The 22,538-nt window shown below is 38.4% G+C and overlaps 1 protein-coding gene across 1 annotated transcript in view; it reads left to right on the top strand.

Annotated features, from left to right (window-relative positions):
• Positions 1-3,581: 3,581 nt before the first annotated feature.
• Positions 3,582-22,538, top strand: part of ACYP2 (acylphosphatase 2) — a 163,791-nt gene continuing 144,834 nt past the window's right edge. Inside the window, exons 1-3 of the mRNA XM_039249212.1 lie at positions 3,582-3,915; positions 18,555-18,571; positions 19,224-19,333. Of these exons, the coding sequence (XP_039105143.1) occupies positions 3,789-3,915; positions 18,555-18,571; positions 19,224-19,333 (254 nt within the window). The 5' untranslated portion in view covers positions 3,582-3,788. The remainder of the gene's footprint in view (positions 3,916-18,554; positions 18,572-19,223; positions 19,334-22,538) is intronic.

Raw genomic sequence — 22,538 nt, 5'->3', positions numbered from 1 at the left:
GAGCTTTGAATATCAAATTGGACAATGATAAAGAAAGATTGGTTCAAACATGGGACAGAATTTCCTTCTGAGAAGAAATATGCTTTCTCGATAAAATGCTTAAGCAATTTGCAGATAAATTTTAATGAGATTACAGCCTCTTCTCGGAAACTAGCTTCTTCATGTGATTAACAGTCTACTGGTTAACGATCTTGAATCCAGTTTAGTAATAATTAGCTAACCACTTCTTTTTCTGTAAAGTATTCCTTGCATGAGGGAATCATGGAATTGGTTTGTTCAGGCCTCTTCAACTGTGGAAGTTAACAGTTTGTATTCTGTTGACTCCTCTTCTTTTAATATGATGATTATAAAACTATTTCAGTGGTAGAAATATGTTGACGGATAACGTAATTTTGGTTGTGCCTGACATTAATTATACCTTAATATCAAATTTCTAAGAAATCACTCTAGGAGTCACTCTCAACTGACCCTTCGTGGTGATGATTTAGAGATTTATAGGCTGGCCCTCCTCAGTTCAAACATCGTTTCGGTACAGAGACTATATTGTCTGTTCCTATTTCACAAGTTCTGTGGCCTGGTCATTGAAAAAAATTTTTTTAATGTTTATTTATTTTTGAGAGACAGAGAGCGCCCCAGAGGGGCAGAGAAAGAGGGAGACATGGAATCCAAAGCAGGCTCCAGGCCCTGAGCTGTGAGCACATAGCCTAAGGTGGGGCTCCAGCTCACAGACCTGCAGAGATCATGACCTGAGCTGAAGTCGGATGCTTAACGACTAAGCCACTTAGATACTTGGGGCCTGGTCATTTTTTACACTTAGATGATATAGGTAGGATTTTCCTTTTCTATATATTACCTTAAACATGATCCTACATCACACACAAATGGTCTTAAAATGTTCCAGAAATGGAATGATTTCACTAGGTTTTAATTTCAACCAGCAGTAACACAAACTTAGTTACTTGAAGGCTATTGCTTAGGTTACCAAATGAAAACTTTTCTTCTAATTGAGTCATGTATTGTATGTGAAGTGCCTGCTTACATTTTGTTTGTATCAGGAACCAAACAGTCGTACACTCATGTAGTGTTGGTCGTGGCATATTTAAAGTGGTATGGCCTGGGGCGCCTGGGTGGCTCAGCGGTTAAGCGTCCAACTTCAGTTTAGGTCATGATCTCACGGTTAGTGGGTTCGAGCCCCGCTAGCTGACAGCTAGCTCAGAGCCTGGAGACTGCTTTAGATTCTGTATCTCCCTTTCTCTCTGACCCTTCCCTGCTCACGCTGTCTCTCTCTCTATCTCGCAGAAATAAATAAAACATTAAAAGATAAAATAAATAAATTGGTGTAGCCCTTGAAAAACCATTTGGCAATATGTATCAAGAACAATACACATTTATACAATTTAGGTATTCAAACTTCTAAATAATTTAAAAATATGGGAAGAAAGCTATGTGCACAAATATTTCCCTAACAATATTTCTTATGGTAATGGAAAATTAGAAGCAATCTGAGTGTGTAATAGAGACTTAGGTAAATTTATGGTTATACACACTTAACAGAGTATCAAGAAATTAGTGAAATATTCATTGGAAGACTATAATATGGAAAAAGAAAAAATAAAGGTTGAATTTGTATGATTTTAACTGCCTAGAATATATGTGTAAGAGAACATACAAATGATAAAGGTTGTGTGAGGGCTATAGATGATTTTGTCCTATTTAAAAAAAGTTCTCTATGCAAAGACGTTTCTATCATTTAAAATTAGCTTAATTATTAGTGATATTTGCCTAAAAATTTTAAAGTCTTAGAATCACATATTATTGGCAATCCATGCTGAAACAGTACATAAAAATGTCTGTCTGCTCATGTTCTGTAGTTGGCGGCCGCAGTAAACTTTTTAGCTAGCAAATGTCAATTGTTGCTATAGTGTTTCTAAAATTACAATAAAGCTACGTAATAATTGGCAGCGGCACTCTTGGTTAAATGTCGGGAAAAGTCCAAGATTAAGAAAAAGAAAATGTCAAGCTTATCAGTGACAGGATTAGTGGTGGTGACAGGATCTCAACCAAATTTGAGTTTTACTTCTTGGAAGGCACAGTGCTAGTGGAGAAGACACTAAATAATTAGGATGAAATCTGGTAAGCACTTGCACAGGCAACTAAAAGGAATAGGGGGAGATTTTGGAAATAGGAAGAAGTATTCTAGATAAAGTAGATCCAAGAGCAAAGCTTTAAAAACAATTAAAAAAAAAAGTTTATTTATTTATTTTGAGAGAGGGACAGAATGAGCAGGGGAGGGGCAGAGAGAGAGGGAGAGAGAATCCCAAGCAGGCTTCACACTATCAGTGTGGAGCCCTATGTGGGGGCTCGAACTCAGCGAACTATGAGATGATGACCTGAGCTGAAACCAAGAGTCCCATGCCCAACCAACTGAGCCACTAGGCTGCCCCTAAATATATTTTTTTAAGGTCAAGTTATGTTCAGAGAGCAGAATAATCCAAAGTGCCTTGACCGTAGGTTACCTATAAACTACAGAATAATTTGCGGATGGAGATAAGCAGGTAATAAGAGGTTAGTGAAAGCTGAAGACCTTCAGTTTTTAAAAAAATTATTCTTAGTGCATTTTATTAGAATGCAAGGTAGAAGCTCTATTATAGAGGCCTCATTGAAAAGAATGGTGTAGGATCTATGTTGATTCTAGAGCTGGCATGGAATAAACAGGGGAGGAGAGGAAGACATAAATTGTGAGGTCTCTGTAATAAACCAGGATCTTCATTATTATAAAATTACCTGGATTAGCACTTCCAGAATACATTTTACGTTAAAATGTTTTAACCAAATTCTAACCGATTTTAGATGACTTTTGGTGTTCCTTACTAGAATTGGCACATAATATTGAATCAGATTGCAGAGGATTATTTTAACTCTGTGGCCAGATGCAGAGAAATATGTAAAGGTATTGAAGCCAACAAATATGTCCAGAAATGCAAATTCTCAAGGTAAAAAGATTTGGAATTCTAGAAGGCAGCAGATTATCAATAGCTGTATCCAGATTCTTTGGAGTGGTGGGTTGCTTTAAAGTAAGGCTTCATAACAAGCTCACCATGAAGTGCATTCTCTAAGTACAAACTGCTTTAACCTTGTAGGCAATTGGGATGTTGTTCAACAATAAAACCATTAAAAAGCTATGTGAGTGAAACGCAGGCAAAGCGATCCCCCCGCTCCCCCTCCCAGTTTCCATTAGCATAGAAGAGGTTCGATTTTTAAAGTTTCTTATCCCAGAAAATATTACAATCCACTTAGAATATGGATTCAGGCCCCAAACCATTCTGACTCAAGAGGTAAAAGTGTGCAGACTAACTAACAATTGGCTCAAAATCGCCAAATAGACTTGGCAGTCGCCCAAACATTTAATAAGAATTAACTCACTAACCAAGTGCCCTCAATCAACAAGCTGGCAGATCTTTCATTTCAAAAGCAATCACGTTTGGTTACCAAGCTATTGACATCTGGGCACAGCATCCGGCTTTTGTTTACTAACACTGAGAAATGAGCCCGGAGGTTAATTTAATCTCAGGGAGCGGAGAACCGGCGAGGAAGGCAGTCAGGTTCCATAAGGGAGGGGAGGGCAAACAGGGAGGCCTCGGTGCCAGGGGCCGAGCGGTCTTCCCGTCCGGCGTCCTTAGCTGCCCCCGATCCCAGGACCCGCAGTCTCATTTGCCACCTTCCGACGCGTGACCCGGCGCGCTCGCGTCCCGGGCCGGTGACAGGAGCGGGGTACGCCGAGAGGTCCCATGTGCCCCCTCCCTCTGCTGGCCGCGTCCCGAACCCCACTCCGGCTCCTCGGCAGAACACTCGCCGCCATGTCTGCCGCCAGGCCACTCAAATCCGTGGACTACGAGGTGTTCGGGAGAGTGCAGGGTAGGGGACCGCCCCCACTTCCCCACGACAGTGGGAGATCAAAGGGGTGTTGTGGGAGGGAGGGGAGAAAGCTGAGAAGAATGCCATCCATCTTAAGGACCCCTGCCCCCACCCCCCGGTCCCCGCTGTGGTCGGGACTTCCGCTCGGCCATGACACAGCAGCCACGGGTGGGAAGGAAGTCATACGCGCATGCGCAGAAGAGCTGGGGTGGCGGGGGGAGATCAGGGAGCGTCGTGGGTATGAAGATGAGGTGGTTAAGGGAGGTAGAAAGGGGTCCGCTGGGCTTCCTGAGCTGGCAGAGTGGGGAGGTGCGGGGCTAGGGGGCAGGCGTAGCGGGAAAGAAAAAAGGTGGGTGGGAAACCAAGAGAGGACCATTGGACTAGTGGTCTCCGTTTCATACAAGTGAAATTATTGGGCTTGACTTGAATTTCAGAAAGGACCCCTGATGTTTGAGGATTCGCTTTGCCAGATTACGCTTCTTTGTAGCTTTTAAGAGTTACCTAATTTTTCTTTCATCATACATTTAAATAGTTGCAAAGGATGTAATATCTGGCTGATTTTTCCTATTGTTCAAATAAGATGTTAAATCACTCTGGAATTTTTGTCCAATGGAATATAAGGATGGTAGTGTTTTAATATTATTGATCATCATTCATTTAAAGTTTTTTAACGTTTGGGAAATTTTACATCATATCTTTTCCTCTTTGAGTTTGATTTCCGTTCCACTTCCCCCGCAGAATTTTATCCCATTGTTATGTTTGACAGTTTCTTCTTGATCACCCTATCTAGCTTTTTTGCAATATGTATGTACAGTATGTATGTGTATATATACACATATACATTTAAATATATTTTCTTAATTTCCTTTGACCATAAAGCTCTATATATTTTTTCTTCTGACTTGAGTTGCTATTGTGATTACTGATAGAATATAGTTAATGAAAAGATAAAACTACACTTAAAAACATGATAAACGTTATTCAATTTAAAAGGAAAATTTGTATGGGGGATTTATTTCTTAAGGAGATAGCTGGAGGTGTTTATGGAAACTTGATTAAAGAAACTGTACTCTATTTTGGTCCTCTAGAGGTTTTTAGTTTTGGAGTGATGTAAGGATAAAATTAAAGATGGGCACTTAACTTTCAAAGATGGTTGTGCAAAGGGCTGTAGGAAATGAGAACCACCTCAGACACAGGTGCTTTCTCAGTCCAGCCTGAGGAAAGAATACATGTGGATGTTGAAGATTTGGAAACTGATTTTCTTAAAATTTTCCAAGGTGCTGTACCTACAGAAGTCTTTGGGTACACTCAGAGATCTGGTATTCTGGATTGGAAACTGCCAGAATAAGTCATTTTAAACACAGGACATAAAATATGAAGATATTTTACGACAAAATATTTGGTCTTTTGGACAGAAATGGCACTAGTTAAGGGAGTGTGTGTGTGTGCATGCATGTGCACAAATGCACTGGTGTGACATTTAAGGGTATGTTCCATGTGCTGAATGTCTTACTATTGTTAACTTAATCCTCATCACAATTTTATGAGAAATATGTCTTGTTCCTGTTTTCACAATGAGAAAACAGATACAGAGAGGTTCACTAACTTGGACAAGTCCTTAGTTGATAAATGGGATTTGATTCTGAATTTCTCAAATTTTAAGACATGCATGTTTCCATTATGCAGTGTTTTGTGTTAATTCACAATGTATTTCTTTTGATTTTAACAACATACTTGTACTTTTGTGTATATGGTGGTTATATGGTATATAACAATCAATTATATATGATGTATAAAGATCAACTGTACATGAACAGTGAGGTTTAAAAAATCATCTTTAGGACTAACTCCTATAGTTTGCAGTATGTAAAATGGCAGAGTACATGCATACTGTTAGTTGATCAAGGCATAGTATATGCAACAAATTCACAGTCAGAAATTTGCACACGTATACACTGACATTTGCTGAGAACTTAGGCTGTGCGAAGTCCTGTACTTGCTATATGTTATATATATTGCCTCATTTAATATGTTATATATATGTTATATATATTGCCTCATTTAATCCTCAACCCTGTGATGTCAACATTTTCCTCATATAACAGGTAGAAAAATTGAGGCATAAAGAAGTAACTTTCCCAGATTACACAGTGGGTTAAGTGGCAGTGCTGGGATTTGTACCTTGAAAATCTGAGACCAGAGCCCATGCTTTTAATCACTATAACCTATTGAGTCTTCTTTCAATTCCTTTTCCACCTTTATTTTGCCTTCTTCCTAACTTATGCACCAAATACATATGTACATTGATATAGGACATTTAGACTCAGCCATTTGGATCATTCTGGATGACCCTGAGGACGTTTTTCTGGTACTTTTGGCTTCATGGAGTTTATGAGAGAAAATATTTTCCAACCAAAATCCAAGTTTGTTATATTTCTGTTTAGATTGTTTCAATTTAAGAGGCAGGTGGGTGGCTCACTCGGTTAAGTGTCAACTCTTGATTTTGGCTCTGGTCATGATCTTGTGGTTCATGGGTTTGAGCCCTGCATCGGGCTGCACGCAGTCATCACCTATAATTCTCTCTCTCCCACTTTCTCTGCTCCTCCCCCACGCTATCTCTTTTTTAAAATAAATAAATAATAAAAAAAAGAATGTTTCAATTTAACATATCCTTGGTGACAAAAGGCAGTGGAAACATTCTACAGGCCAAATGCGTTCTGCCTTATTCTCCAATACAGTGTAATTTATAAACAGATTGTATTCCAAGAGTTAGTTTATAACTTGGTTGTTTGAAATTCAGGAAAATACACTTATAGAAATAATATTACCAATAGTGGATTCACTTCTCAGCCTTAAGGTGTTGTTGCTTTCCATTGCTGCTTCTCTTCCTGTATCTTTTTAAAAAATAAATCTTTTGTTTCAGAATAGTTTCAAATTTATAGAGAAGTTGGAAGATACAAGAGGGATTCAGTATCTTTCTCCCTTCCTTCCATCCTAAAATGTTTATTTATTTATTTTTAATTTTAAGTTTTAAATTTTTATTTAATTTTTAATTTGCATCCAAGTTAGTTAGCATATAGTGCAATAATAATTTCAGAAGTAGATTCCGGTGATCCATCCCCTACATATAACACCCAGTGCTCATCCCAACAAGTGTCCTCCCTAATGCTGCTTACCCATTTAGCCCATCCCCCCACCCTTAACCCCTACAGCAACCCTTAGCTTGTCCTCTGTATTTAAGAGTCTCCTATGTTTTGGGGGCGCCTGGGTGGCTCAGTCCGTTGAGTGTCTGACTTTGCCTGAGGTCATGATCTTGCATTCCGTGAGTTTGAGCCCTGCATCGGGCTCTGTGCTGACAGCTTGGAGCCTGGAGCCTGCTTCAGATTCTGTGTCTCCTCTCTCTGCCCTGCCTCTCCCCTACTCATGCTCTGTCTCTCTCCATCTCTTAAAAATGAATAAACGGAAAAAAAAATTTTTCTAAGTCTTTTATATTTTGTTGCCCTCCCTGGTTTTATATTATTTTTGCTTCCCTTCCCTTATATTCATCTGTTTTGAGTTTTAAATTCCTCGTATGAGTGACGTCATATGGTATTTGTCTTTCTCTGACTAATTTTGTTAGCTCCATCCATGCAGTTGCAAATGGCAAGATTTCATTCTTTTTGATTGCCAAGTAATACTCCATTACATGTATGTGTATGTGTATATATATATATATATATATATATATATGCGTATGCCCACATATATATATATACCACATCTTCTTTATATATATATATATATATACCACATAGATATATATGCCCACATATATATATATTTATATACCACATCTTCTTTTTTTTTTTTTTAGGTTATTTGTCTTTTTTAATTGGAAAGCTAAAAGACCATCTAGTTATATTTCCCCCAAAACAACAAATGAGGAGTAACTGAGTCTCTAGCCAACATATTCAAAGCTAAGGATTAAAATTGCAAAAACAAGTCCTCAGATCTAATTAAGGGAGCCCTACTACATACAGGCTCATTAATACCAGTGGTACTTCTTGACTCCAGGAAGCTGGAAGACATCCTAATAACCCCACTCAAAACTTTTACCTTAACTAGCCTTTTTTCAGTTTCCAACTCATGAATAAAAATAATACGTTGTTAATTCTACTTCAAAAAACTTCTTGCAACTTGTTTTATTTACAATGCCAACTTTTTTTTTCTTTTAATTTTTTTTCACAGATAGTTTATTGTCAAGTTGGTTTCCATATAACACCTAGTGCTCATCCCCACAAGTGCCCTCCTCCATGCCCATCTCCCCCTCCTCCCCCACACCCATCAGTCCTCGGTTTGTTCTCAGCTTTCAAGAGTCTCTCATGGTTTGCCTCTCTCCCTTTCCCCCACCATTTCCCCTCTTCTTCTCACCCACGGTCCTCGGTTAAGTTCCTCCTAATCCTCCTATACGTGCAAACATATGGTATTTGTCCTTCTCTGCCTGACTTATTTTGCTCAGCATAACACCCTCAAGGTCCATCCATGTTGCTACACATGGCCAGATTTCATTCTTTCTCATTTCCATGTAGTATTCCATGGTATAGATAAAACACATCTTCTTGATCTGTTCGTCTGTTGATGGACACTTAGGCTCTTTCCATGTTTTGGCTATTGTTGAGAGTGCTGCTATGAACATTGGGTTACATGTGCTCCTATGCATCAGCATTTCTGTATCCCTTGGGTCAATTCCTAGCAGTGCTATTGCTGGGTCATAGGGGCGTTCTATTGTTAACTTTTTGAGGAACCTCCACACTTTTTTCCAGAGGGGCTGCACCCATTTACATTCCCACCAACAGTGTAGGAGGGTGCCCGTTTCTCCACATACTCACCAGTATCTAGAGTCCTCTGATTTGCTCATTTTAGCCACTCTGACCAGCGTGAGGTGGTATCTCAGTGTGGTTTTGATTTGTATTTCCCTGATGAGGAGGGATGCTGAGCATCGTTTCATGTATCTGTTGACCATCTGGATGTCCTCTTTGGAGAAGCGTCTGTTCATATCTTCTGCCCATTTCTTCACTGGGTTGTTTGTTTTTCAGGTGTGGAGTTTGGGGAGTTCTTTATAGATTTTGGATATTAACCCTTTATCTGATATGTCATTTGCAACTATCTTTTCCCATTCCATCGGTTGCCTATTAGTTTTATGGATTGTTTCCTTTGCTGATACCACATCTTCTTTATCCATTTTTTGCCAATTGACATTTAGGCTCTTTCCATACTTTGGCTATTGTTGATAGTGCTGCTATAAACCTTTGAAACATCACACTTGTATCCTTGGATAGATACCTAGTAGTATAATTGCTGGGTGGTAGGGTAGTTCTATTTTTAATTTTTTGAGGAACCTCCATACTGTTTTCCAGAGTGGCTGCACCAGTTTGCATTCCCACCAGCAGTGTGAAAGAGATCCTCTTTCTCTGCATCCTTGCCAACATCTGTTGTTGCCTGAGTTGTTAATGTTAGCCATTCTGACAGGTGTGAGGTGGTATCTCACAGTGATTTTGATTTGTATTTTCCCTGATGATGCCTCATGTTGAGGATTTTTTCATGTTTCTGTTTGCCATCTGGATGTCTTCATTGAAGACATGTCTATTCATGTCTTTTGCCCATTTCTTCACTGGATTATTTGTTTTTTGGGTGTTGAGTTTGATAAGTTCTTTATAGATTTTGTATACTAACCCTTTATCTGCTATGTTACTTGCAAATATCTTCTCCCATTCCATTGATTGCTTTTTAGTTTTCCCCATTGTTTCCCTTGCTGAGCATAAGGTTTTTATTTTGATGAGGTCCCAATAGTCCATTTTTGCTTTTGTTTCCCTGGCCTCTACAGATGTGTTGAGTAAGAAGTTGCTGCAACTGAGGTCAAAGAGGTTTTTGCCTGCTTTCTCTTCTAGGATTTTGATGGTTTCCTGTCTTAAGTTTAGATCTTTGATCCATTTTGAGTTTTTTTTTGGTGTATGATGTAAGAAAGTGGTCCAGGTTCATTTTTCTGCATGCTGCTGTCCAGTTTTTCCAGCACCATTTGCTGAAGAGACTGTCTTCATTCCATTGGCTATTCTTTTCTGCTTTACCAAAGATTAGTGGGGCATATATTTGTGGGTCTCCTTCTGGGTTCTGTTTTCTGTTCCATTGATCTGAGTGTCTGTTTTTGTGCCAGTACCATACTCTTGATGATTACAGCTTTTTTTTTTTTTTTAATGTTTTATTTATTTCTGAGAGAGAGACAGCATGAGTAGGGGAGGGTCAGAGAGAGAGGTAGATGCAAATCTGAAACAGGCTCCCGGCTCTGAGCTAGCTGTCAGCACAGAGCCTGATGCGGGGCTTGAACCCACGAAACATGAGATCATGACCTGAGCCAAAGTCGGATGTCCAACCGACTGAGCCACCCAGGCACCCCTACAGCTTTGTAATACATCTTTATGTCTGGGATTGTGATGCCTTCAGCTTTGGTTTTCTTTTTCAGGATTTCTTTGGCAATTCGGGGTCTTTTCTGCTTCCATACAAATTTTGGGATTGTTTGTTCTAGCTCTGTTAAGAATTCTGGTGTTATTTTGATAGGGATTGCACTGAATATGTAGATTGCTTTGGTAGTATATGCCAAGTTCTGTGGTTCCAATTGTACAGATTGTTGTGTTAATCCTCAGGTCAGTTTTCTAGGTGTGCAAGATGGTTTGGTGATGATCTAGTTGCTTTTCAGGGATGAGTGAGGCAAAAAATACTTCCATTGCTCTGCCATCTTGGCCCCTCAAATGTTTGTTTATTTTTGAGAGAGAGAGAGAGAGTGAGTGAGAGAGAGAGAGAGAGAGAGAGAGAGAGAGCATGTGTGAGGAAGGGCAGAGAGAGAGGGAGACAGAGGATCTGAAGCAGGCTTGATGCTGACGGCAACGAGCATGATGTGGGGCCCAAACTAATGAATCTTGGGATCATGTCCTGAGCCCAAGGTGAGGCTTAACCGACTGAGACACCAGGTGTCCCTGTTTCTTTAATTAACATCTTATATTAGTATGGTACATTGGTCACAAGTGGTGAGCCAATATTGATACATATTATTAAGTAAAGTCTGTATTTTCTTCAGAATTTTAAAGTTTTTATCTAAAGTCCTCTTTCTGTTCCAGGATTCTTTCAGGAGGACATCACTTTACATTTAGTTATCTTGTCTCCATTGATTTCTTTAAGCTTTGACAGTTTTATAGATTTGCCTTATTTTCAGTGATTTTGGTGGTCTTGAGGCGTACTTTGAGGTTAGGTACTTTGTAGCAAGCCCCCTGGTATGATTTGTCTGGTATTCTTGTCATAATGAGACTGGGGTTATGGATTATTGGAAGACCAAGGAGACCAAGTGCCATTCTCATCATACCATATTGAGGGTGCATACTGTCTATTATGGATCTCAGCCTTGATCACCTGGCTGAGATAGTGTTCGTCAGGTTTCTCCACTGTTAAGCTACTTTCTCCCCACCTTTCTGTCCTGTACTTTTTAATCTCCATGTTCTCAAGAAGCTCCCTGTTTCTCCCCACCAACTTCTATTGCACTGGGGGCTTTGAAAGAAGGGATAGGGGAGCATGGGACTAACCTGTGACTTTAGAGCATTTGTAACAATGTTATGGCTTAAAGTGTTCCTATCAATCTTTAATTACAGTTATATCTGAAACTAACATAATCTGAAAATGGAAGGAAAATTGATTATGCTGTGTATAGATGCTTTACCAGCCCTCTGGTGACTACTAATGACAGTTGTAGAAATGGATTGTGGCAATCTGTTGGTTTACTTGTGCTTTAGAAGTTCGACAGTTTATTTTTGACAATATTAACTCAGAGTTAGAATAGGAGTAGTTTAAGAACTATAGGAATATGTAATTTTCTTGAAGATTGCTTAATGTAAAAATTAGGATGAGTTATGACATACTTTGCCAGACACCACATGATTTGGATGTGCACATTTTTTCTTTAAGTAGACAGGAAAAGGTTGTGTCTTGGAGGTTGGAAATTTGAGTCCCTAAAGTCAAGAGACGTAAATATGGTTAAGTCTAATTCCCTTGCTCATTTTTCTTCCTATAGCATTTCATTTATAGTCCCGTTCTACTTCTTGTTTTTACTTCTCATTAATCCATTCTGCTCCCAACTACAGTTATTTGTGTTATGCATATCTGTGTCTCTCACTAGACAAAAAGGATAGTATTTTCGAGGTTAAGCTGGTGGCTTGTTTTTATAGCCCCTATGGCTATGATCTTGGCTGGGACTTCAAAAGTGTCTTCAATTAAATTGAAGTGCTTGGGGATAGTTGGATTGGAGAAGAAACAGTGGTGTGACTGCTATTTCAACAATGTGAAAGATGCCATGGCTGGAGTATGGCTCCAGGGGACAGACCCTGGATGGAAGGGGAAAGGTTAAAGGGAGGCCTTTCTGAAAAATAAAGATGTTTAACATCAGTAAAGGCTGCTTTCAGCTGTCAGCAGTCAGATCCCAGGATGAAGGGGTACGTTATAATATGAAAATTGGATTTCACATGAAAGGATGCTGATGCTTAAAATTTATTGTTTCTTTAAATAGCAATGTCTCTTTATGAACTTAAAGTGAGATTTGCTTTGCAAATGTTCACCTCAGAGTTTCTTACTGACACATCTTTCCACTGTCATCGCAGCCAATTGAGCCTCAACTCAGCAGCATATTGTGTTTGGAGTCTTTCATAACCCAAGGGGCTGGTGTCTGTCCCAATTTCCAGAGCAGCGTGTCTGTAAAAAGACAAAAACGAAAAACAAAAAACCAACAACCTCCATGTGTCATATCAGCTTCCCTTCTCTTTAACGAGTGAAGTGGAGGTGGTGCAGAGAGGCCATGAGAGCCCATAGAAGTGCCTCTTCCAACACAGGCCCTTTCCCATGAGCACTATGTTCCAGCTAGTGCTGATGAACTGCAGAAAATCTATCTCCACATTGGCTGCTGCTTCTCTGTGGACCTCCCTCTGTTGCACAGCGTGCTTCAAACCAGGGATCAGGACTCTCAGAAAGATTCTGAGGAAATTCCAAGTGGATTACGGAAGTCTGAAGTGGTTAATTCTTGCATGGTTCGCTGCTTCACAAAGTTAATAGGTTGGAGGTCTTGCCACCTCTTGATGCACATTCCTTGTAAGCCTTTAAAAGGAGGGCTGTGGTTAAGGGGCCCAATGAATAACACCCCTCTTTGTTATGTGAGTTATTGATAAGTAAGACAGAGAGCAAAGCAGAGTTTTGGGAATGTGGTGGAAATCTTTAGCTAAGTGGACTTTATAATAATCTCTCCTACAGAATTAAACACACTCACCCAGGCACATGCAGGGCTCCCCTGACAAGCAAAGCAGAAGAGATGATCCCCAAGGGTAATGCACTCTCCGGAAAAGTAAGAAGAGAAAGCACTCAGGCAATGCTTATTTCTCCTTCCAAACTTAGCACTTAGGTGAGTCACTGCATGTCCCTGAGTAGGGACAGAATGGCTAGGAGTGTCACACTAACAGATACTCCTTCTCAAAGAAGGAGCTGTCATGGGGGTGAAGAAGTTTTCTCCTCTAGAAATAGGTCATCAAATCTAGAGAGAGCTCAACCATTTAGTTCTGCCTGCAGCATGTCAAGATGATGTGTTCCCCAGAGCGTTTTACTGTGGAGTAATAGGAAGAGTCAGGGATATTGTATGGTGACCAGAGTTGGAGAATGACTTCCCTTGTTCTACGGATAGAGGCAGATTAAGATATAATTCACATAAATTAATTATATAATTAATAAATTAAGATATAATTCACTAAATTAATCCTTTTAAAGTGTTCATAGCATACTAAATATACAGTGATTTTTCCAATAGTTGACTGTTTTTGCACCCATCACCACTATCTAGTTCCAGAATATTTCCACTACCCCCAAAACAATCCCTCCCTCACATTTCCCTTTATCAGTAGTTCCTATTCGCCACCTCCCCCTTCCCTCAGCCAGCGGGTCAGAGTCCAGGCCACTATGATGTCCTTGGCCCCTCCCTCATGATTTCAAGAAGACTGCTATAGCTCCATCATGATATATACTCTGCAGTCAGGAAGAGAGAGACTGGCTCTAAGGGAAAACCCCTGGCTGAGTCAATCCTGTTGATGAGCTTTCCAGAAACTCTCAACCAAAAACATGGCTTACCCCCCACTCCTCTTATGAGGAAGATGGGAAATACAGAAAGGCATGTTGCTGCCCCAAGTAAAATCTACCCAAATAGAAAGGTAGAAGCGGAAGATGGATTTTATGTAGGCAGCTAGCAGTGTCTGCCACAGATGTTCATATATTAAATAAATTTAACCAAGTAATTATTACATTCTGTATTCTTTCCCAAGTGGAGACACAGAAGGACGTATTACAGAATCTTTGATCTCCATGGTCTCAACCTCAAAACATTAGATCAGAAACCAAGACAAGCTAAATTTCTGTCAAGTACACATTGAATCTTTCATACATGATTTTTTTCAGTCTTATGTTTTTTTGTCCATCTGTCACTGCCTAAAGTAATGGGCAACATTTCCATTTTTTGTTTTTTGTTTAAATTTTTTAATGTTTTATTTATTTCTGAGAGAGAGAGAGAGAGAGAGAGACAGACAGACAGACAGCGTGAGCAGGGGAGTGTCAGAAAGAGAGGGAGATATAGAATCTGAAGCAAGCTCTAGGCTGTGAGCTGGCTGTCAGCACAGAGCCTGATGTGGGGCTTGAACCCACAAACCGTGTGATCATGACCTGAGCCCAAGTCGGACGCTTAACTGACTGAGCCACCCAAGCGCCCCAATATTTCCATTTTTGACCCAGTTTGTGAAGCAGAATGAACTTAGTCTCTTACACTTCAGTGGCAATTCTTTAGTTTTAGTGTTTTAGGATTTATTCAATAAGTATGTGTGTGCCCTTATCACTCACAGTTAAAAATACCACCACCAGTGGTGTGCCTGGGTGGTTCAGTCTGTTAAGCGTCTGACTTTGGATCATGTCATGATTTCACAGTTTATGAGTTCGAGCCCCACATCGGCTCTGTGCTGACAGCTTGCAGCCTGGAGACTGCTTCTGATTCTGTGTCTCCCTATCTCTCTGCACCTCCCACACTTGCTTTGTGTCTCTTTCTCTCAAAAATAAATAAAAACCAGATCCTGCTTCAGTCTCCCATCTTGAATCCCCTAAGTTCTCAAAGATGACTGATTTTTTCTTTACTTTTCTTGTAGTTATGTCTTTATTAATAAATAACATGCTGATGCTAAAATCTCTGTTTGTTTTTTTTTGTCAACCTAGGCATTATCTAGTCACTTTTTTCTATCCCTTGTATCTCATACTAAATATGTATGTATACAGGTAATGTTAACTTTAAAAGTAAAACTGCCAGTTATTTTACCAGCAAAAATGGGTTTATTTGGGAATAAAAGATAATTATAAGCCAGGACAAACAAGCTGGGACACAACCTTAGGCAAGTCTGGGCAACAAAGAGGAGGCATGCTTTTTAAAGGAGAAAAGGGGTATGTTGGGAAGGCTGTTAAACTGAAAGTCCACTGATGTAAACTGGGAGCTACAAGTATGGTGGCTTCTCATTGGCTGAGCCACTGCCCTGGATGGGATGGGGGTGGTGCTGAGGAAACTTTCTTCCTTGGGCTGGAGTAGTAGAGTGGTATCCATGTGCAAAGTCAAGTCATGACTTACAAGACCATGTGTAAGGTCAAGTCCCTCCTCTACTGTTGGGTCTGCAATTGACTACCAGTGGTAGGGTATGAGAGTTTCCCCTGGTCAAACCTCTTGACTCCATTTTAGTGAAATTTCCCATTACTAATTTTCACAACACTATGTATTATAATTTAGGTAATGCTCTGGTAGAATCAACACGGAATTCTTGAAATTCTTTTCAACTCTAGAATTTAGTAAATTTATCATCATCACTTTGAATTAAAGTCTAATCAATATGCTGATATGTATATTTGCAATATTAATAATGAATTATTACAGGAGGCTTAAATATTTGACTTAAGTATTTATCAGCTGGTTGTCTTTCATTCATTTATTCAACAACCATGTGCCAAGTCCTTGTCTAGGTTCTCGAAACACAGTGGTGAACAGGACAGAAAAAAAATCCTGCCCTAATAGAACTTATAGTGAAGACAGGAAACTTTTTAAGAAAACAAACAAATGCATTGTAATGTCATATGTAATCAGTACTTTGCATATACAGGAAACATATGGGGTACATTGCTGTTTTAGATGAATTGGTCAGGGGACATATTTCTAAGGAGATGACATCTGTGCAGAGACATGAATAATGAGAAGATGATAGGGAAGAGCATTTTAGGCAGAGGGAACAGTACGTGCAAAGACTGTGAGGTAAGAAAATGCTTGGTATGTTGAGGAGCACAAAGGAGGCAAATTCGGCTGAAATGGAGTATGCCAAGAGAGGAGTCCCAAATGAGATAGACTCATTAGGAGGAGTGTGGATGCTGTGGCAACCAGGATACCTTTTATATTGAGTGTAATGGGGCATTAGTAGCTGGGGAAGAAAATGATTTAACTGTACTTAAGAAAATCACCTTCCGTGTTTTGTAGAGACTAGACTGTAGGACGGCAGAACTAGAAGCAAGGAGGCTCGCTAGTTAAGGAGGCCATTGAGAGATTATGATAATTTGGACTAGGGCATGAAAACACCATTACCCATTTTTCTAGAAAGAGTTGAAGCATAACTATTATTATTATTATTTTAGTGAATCTTAAATGCAGTTTGGGGCTAGAATTAATTTGTAAAGTGCAATGACATGTTTTTGAATATTTAGCTAAGTGACAGTCTAAGCAGACCTGAGCTGCTCTGATACCAGGGAAGGGGGTTTTTGCCTTTTTATTGTCTGTAGCTTCTTTCATGTAGCGCTGCTGACTTGTAAGATAGATGAAGCAACATTGCTCTGCAAGCTCATGATTTATTACCGACATGAACTTGACAGCGTCACTGGGAAAGACATTTGATCTTCAATAGCCTATGAGAAGTTCACCCTTCATGATGCAATTCTTGATCGGAAATAAAAATCCTTTTCAAACCTTTCCTAGGCCTTCCTTTGAGGTAGTGCCAACCATCGGTTCTAAACTTTAGTGGGCCTGAGAATCACCTGGAGAACATGTTAAAACCAGATTCTTGGACTCCACCTACCGCGTTTCTGTTTCTGTAGGTCTGGGGAGGGGCCTGAGATTTGATTGTCTAAGAAACTCGGGTTGTGCTGGTGTTTCAGGGCATTGGACTACACTTTGATTAGGAAAGAGCTGGACCAGATGTTTCCCATTTCTGGTTACTTCAGTTGCCCGGCTTTCTTTTCATAATGCTGACATCATAGGGGGCTGCTCACTGTGGAGAACCTCAGAGGAATATGCTCAACACAGCCTTGTCCAAAACCTTCAACCCTTCTTGGTCAGCGTCTTTTGGGATCTGCTCATGCTTAGAATAAAATCACTGCACACTTTTCACCATTTCTGCCTGTTTTCTTTCCTGTTTTGTCCCTCTCTTCTGCATGGCCTGGTTTAGCTGAAGGTTCTCTTTGCAAGTTCTGCCAATTGCTTGTATGTCTACAAGCTACTCTCTTTCCCTCCCTCTATCTAACAAATTGCCTTTCTGATTCCCCTTCAGATCAATACTTACCACTCATCATTTCTCCTCATTTTATATGTATCTTTTAAAATATTTTTATAGCCCTGTAAAAATCCCATTTGTGATCCATCCTATCTTTATCGCTTTACTATGCTTTTTCTTCATTTTCATTTAAGACCACAGTATGCTGACATCAGAAAACAAGTGATGCCCCTGTTATTATAAATCTACTGACAAAATACATAAAATTATCTAAAACATTGATTTCTCATGGCTCAATTGCTGTAGGTAGAAGACTATCTTTTGACCTCTTTGGATATTGGTTTGATGTATTACTTAGGATTTCCCAATGTATTAAAAAACTTTTTTTTCAGTTGAGGTATAATTTAAACTCAGTAGCATTCACTCTTTTTAATGTACAGTTGAAAGAGTTTTGAAAAACACATACAGTTCTGTAACCCCCACCACAGATGAGGTGCAGAACAGTGCCTTCACCCCAGAAAGTTCCCTCTTACCCCTATACAGTACCCCTTCCCTCAGCCCTTGGCAACCACTCATCAGTTTCCCGTCCCCACAGTTTTGCCCTTTCCAGAATGTGGAATTAAAATGAAAACAGAAATGTTTTTATTACATTCAAACTTGAATTTAGTCCTTGCACTTAAAGAAGAATTCTAAAACCTGAGTCTATATAAATTTTTTGCCAAATATACTCAACTGTCCTTGTAATAAATATTTTGTTTTGTTTACTTTTTTAGAATAGAATGAACATGGAGCATGGCATTTCATGATTCTTTGGTTTCAGAATATTACTATCTTCAAAAATAGTCTTCCTTTTCTGTTTTCATTTTAAAAGAAAACGATTTTTAAAAACACTTTCTGAATATGTTCAGATGTGAAAGATTTTATTCATTTACTTACTATTTAAAAAACTAGATAAAAATTAAGTGAAGAAATAGATACCTTTTTTTAAAGATAGACAAACTGACATTTCTTTTCATCTTTTTTTTAATACAGGTGTTTGCTTCAGAATGGTAAGTCATCATAATCCGTTAACTATTTTCTTTTTTTGCCATTTTCTCCCTACTGATATTTCTACTCACAGAGATAGAGCGGTTTTCTACTTAGTGCTAACCCACTGCTTATTTTCTGTCCTTGACAGCAAATGAAGTATTTGTATTTCTTCCAAATTACTGCTTGAGATTTTTGATCAAAGCTATCTTTGAAAAGTAGTCTATTGAAAACATTTCAGCCTGCCTAGTTTTTAATGTTTTATAGTTTTTAGTTATAGTTTTATAGTTAATGTTTTTAGTTAATTTATATAAATTTCAAAAGTACCTCCACTGGGATAATCAGATTAAATGTTTTAGTTAGATCTACAGAACATAAAGTAGGGGATCTTCCCCTTGTTCTGTATGGAAAACGGTTTTCTGCAGTAATTCCCACTGTCAATTTATTTATTTATTTTTATAATGTCCTTGTCTTTACTGAAAGAGGAATTTAGTAAAAACATACCATTTAAGTGAAGGTTCTTATAAACAGAGGTATGATTGTAGGTCAGATACACAATTTTTGTATTTTAGGAAAAATACAGCTACACAATTTCCTGTATTTTAGGAAAAAATTATTATCAGTCTGCATTTTTTGATGTTGGACTTTGTTTCTTGTATTTTCTCCTAAAACCAGTACACAGAAGATGAGGCTAGGAAAATTGGAGTGGTTGGCTGGGTGAAGAATACCAGCAAAGGCACTGTGACAGGCCAAGTACAAGGCCCTGAAGAGAAAGTCAACTCCATGTAAGTAGCAAGACTCAACACACTTATGCTATTTGTGAACTTATTTTAGTGTTTCGTTGGGCAGTAAGAATTGTATTGATGGACCAGATTCAGTTTGTAGATATAACTCAACTTGCATGCTTGTAGGCATGCCAACAAGAAAGTCCGCAGAGCTGGGAATGGAATTTGTACATGTCGGAATGGATTTCCCATTTGGGCAAGGCTCTCAAAAAGAACAATAGTGTCACTCCTTAATCTGTTTGAATTGTGTTCTGTCTCTTCTAACATGGGGGATACATCGGGACCCATATATCTCTTATCCGAAGTGGTTGTGAAGAAGCATAGTGCCTTTGGATTGTTCTTAAAGTTCTTAAAGTAGACTTCAAGGCCAAAAGGCCGCCCTCTCCTTTTTATTAAGTATCTTATTTATATAATTGTAGTTTTATTTTTGCTGTCGATGAAAGTATGGTCTGTGAGCTATATGGTTATGATAATGAGTCCTTGTATTCCAAAGGAGATCGGATTCAGTAACACAGAAAAAAGTGCCCTGTTGTATTCAAAGGCCTTCTTTTTTTGTAAGTTCCACTACTCTTCATAGTCTTTTTTTTTTTTAATAAAAAAAGATAACATTTATTGAGTATTTGCAATGTTAGGCAATATGCTAAACACTTCACATAGATTATCTCATTTAATCTACACAATAGGATCTTATACCTAATTTAACTTATTTTATTGTTTGCAACTTATCTTTGTTTTCATTACTATATGTCTTCACATTTCAAAAGTAATACTTTTTTGATTGTTGTAGTAAGTGAATAAGATGCTGAGAGATAAAAAGATAAAACCAGTAATCTGCCCATTCCCCTCTGCTTCCCTCCCCTTGATGGCACCTGTGCTTGTGGCTTTGTAAATACTTTCTGAAACTTTCTTTTTCACTTAAAACTATTTAAGCATTTAGTTAGGGTTTTGCTTGTTTTTGCTGAAATGGAATACTTGATGCATATTTTTCGGTAACTAGTTTTTTCATTTTATAGACATTCATCAATCAGTAAATATATAACCACTGACTTCTTGTTTTCCCAATTTCTTTATGTGTATGTACACTCTTGGTGTTTGTGTGTAAAACTGTACCCCAACTTGAAAAGTGGGGTCTAAGAGTTTAGTTTCATAAAATGTATTATAACAGTTAATGAAAAACAATAATTATCAATACGATTGCCACAAAATGCATACAAGGAAAGATTCTGAGACTTATATTGTAAATGGTTCAATGGATGAGAAAGTGCCAAATGACTATGAGGTATTGAGAATACGGGCTGCAAGGAGGAGAGATGCTTACACCTATCATGTTATATCCTAATCCATGTTGTAGCAGGTTTTTGATCAATATCCTTAACATAAATACATGCTGCCCAATTTTTCTTTTCAACCCCTGTACACCTGGTTTTTCTTCTCAGTAGTAAAAGTGATCTATATTAGCAACTGGGTGGGTTTCCTCCCATATTTGTTTCCATATTCACCTTCTCATACACATCTGATCCACTACTGACTATTTACTCAAAGAAAGTGAAAACACTAATTCAAAAAGATATATGCACCCTTATATTTATTGTGGCGTTATTTACAATAGCTAAATTATGGAAACAGCCCCCAAGTGTCTTTTGACAGGTGAATGGATGAAGAGGGTGTGGTATATATATACAGTGGAATATCACTCAGCCATAAAAAAGAATGAAATCTTGCCATTTGCAACAACATGGATGGACCTAGAAAGTGTAATGCTAAGTGAAATAAGTCAGAGAAAGACAAGTACATATGATTTCACTCATGTGTGGAATTTGAGAAACAGAACAAATAAATAAAGAGAAAAGAGACAAACCAAAAATCAGACTCTTAACCACAGAGAACAGATAGTTACCAGAGAGGAAGTGGGTGGGGGATGGGTGGAATAGGTGAAGGGGATTAAGAATTCACTTATCATGATGAGCACTGAATAATGTATAGAATCGCTGAATCACTATATCGTACACCTAATACTAATATATCGCTATATGTTAATTATACTGGAATTAAAAAACAAAAGAAAACAGGGGTGCCTGGGTGGCTCAGTCAGTAAGTGTCTGACTTCAGCTCAGGTCATGATTTCACAGTTTGTGAGTTTGAGCTCCGCATCAGGCTCTGTGCTCACAGCCTGGAGCCAATTTCAGATTCTGTGTCTTCGTCTCTCTGCCCCTCCCTCACTTGTGCTGTGTCTCTCTCTCTCAAAAATAAATAAGCATTAAAACAAAACAAAACAAACATACATCCCAGAAAATCTGTCCAAGTCAGATGGTAGAGCTTCAATTCATTCTTTTTAATGGCTGCTTAATAATTGACAAGTGTTAGTGTGCCATTATTGCTGAGAATTCATTTTGTTTCTTTTTTTTTCCCCAGTAAGAGCAATGCCATAATAAACATTTTAGTGGTGATTTTATATTTGGGAGATAGATTCCCAGAAGTGCAGTTTCTTGGTTGACATATCTGTGTACTTTTCCTTTTAAAAATATTTGTCAGATTGCTTCTCAAAACAGCTGTAAACAATTTACTTTTTTTTTTCTTCATCCTGTAGGCAATTGGTATTATTGCTGTCTAATTTTTTTTTTTTATCTGGTTGGGGGTAGAGTAATATGGTATTTTTTCACTGTAATTTGCATTTCTCTAATTACTGGTTATTTTGAGAGTCTTCATGCTTGTGTCTATGTGGGTTTATTCTCATGAACTCACTCCCTTTCACATCCTTCACCCATTTGTCTATGGGGCTGCTTGTCTCTTGCCAATGTTTAAGAGCTCTTTGTATATTGGTAATGATCACTAACTCATTATTTGTAATCTCTTTTGCAAGTATTTTCCCGGTTCTATTCTTTGCCTATTCATTAGTTTTGTTTATTGATGATAAATTTTTGCAACGTGAATTGTTTAATTTTTATAAACTCACATATAGCTCTCTTTTCTTTCTGGTTAAGAAATAGATTGTAAATGTTGTTCCCTAGGTTTCTTTCTACCTTTTTGATGCTTTATTTATTACATTAGGCATTTATTACATCTGGAATTTGCTTTTACTTAGAATATGAGACTGGGGGCTATTTTCTACCATAATGTAATAGCCAGTTGTGCCAGCACTATTATTTTATTTTTTTTTTTTTATTTTTTTTTTTATTTTTTATTTTTTTTACAAATAGTTTATTGT

Source organism: Hyaena hyaena, unplaced genomic scaffold, assembly GCF_003009895.1.
Source record: "Hyaena hyaena isolate Hyena2069 unplaced genomic scaffold, ASM300989v1 scaffold_332, whole genome shotgun sequence".
Lineage (NCBI taxonomy): Eukaryota > Metazoa > Chordata > Mammalia > Carnivora > Hyaenidae > Hyaena > Hyaena hyaena.
The sequence above is the reverse complement of the archived record's forward strand: the minus strand, read 5'-3'. Positions and strand labels throughout refer to the sequence as shown.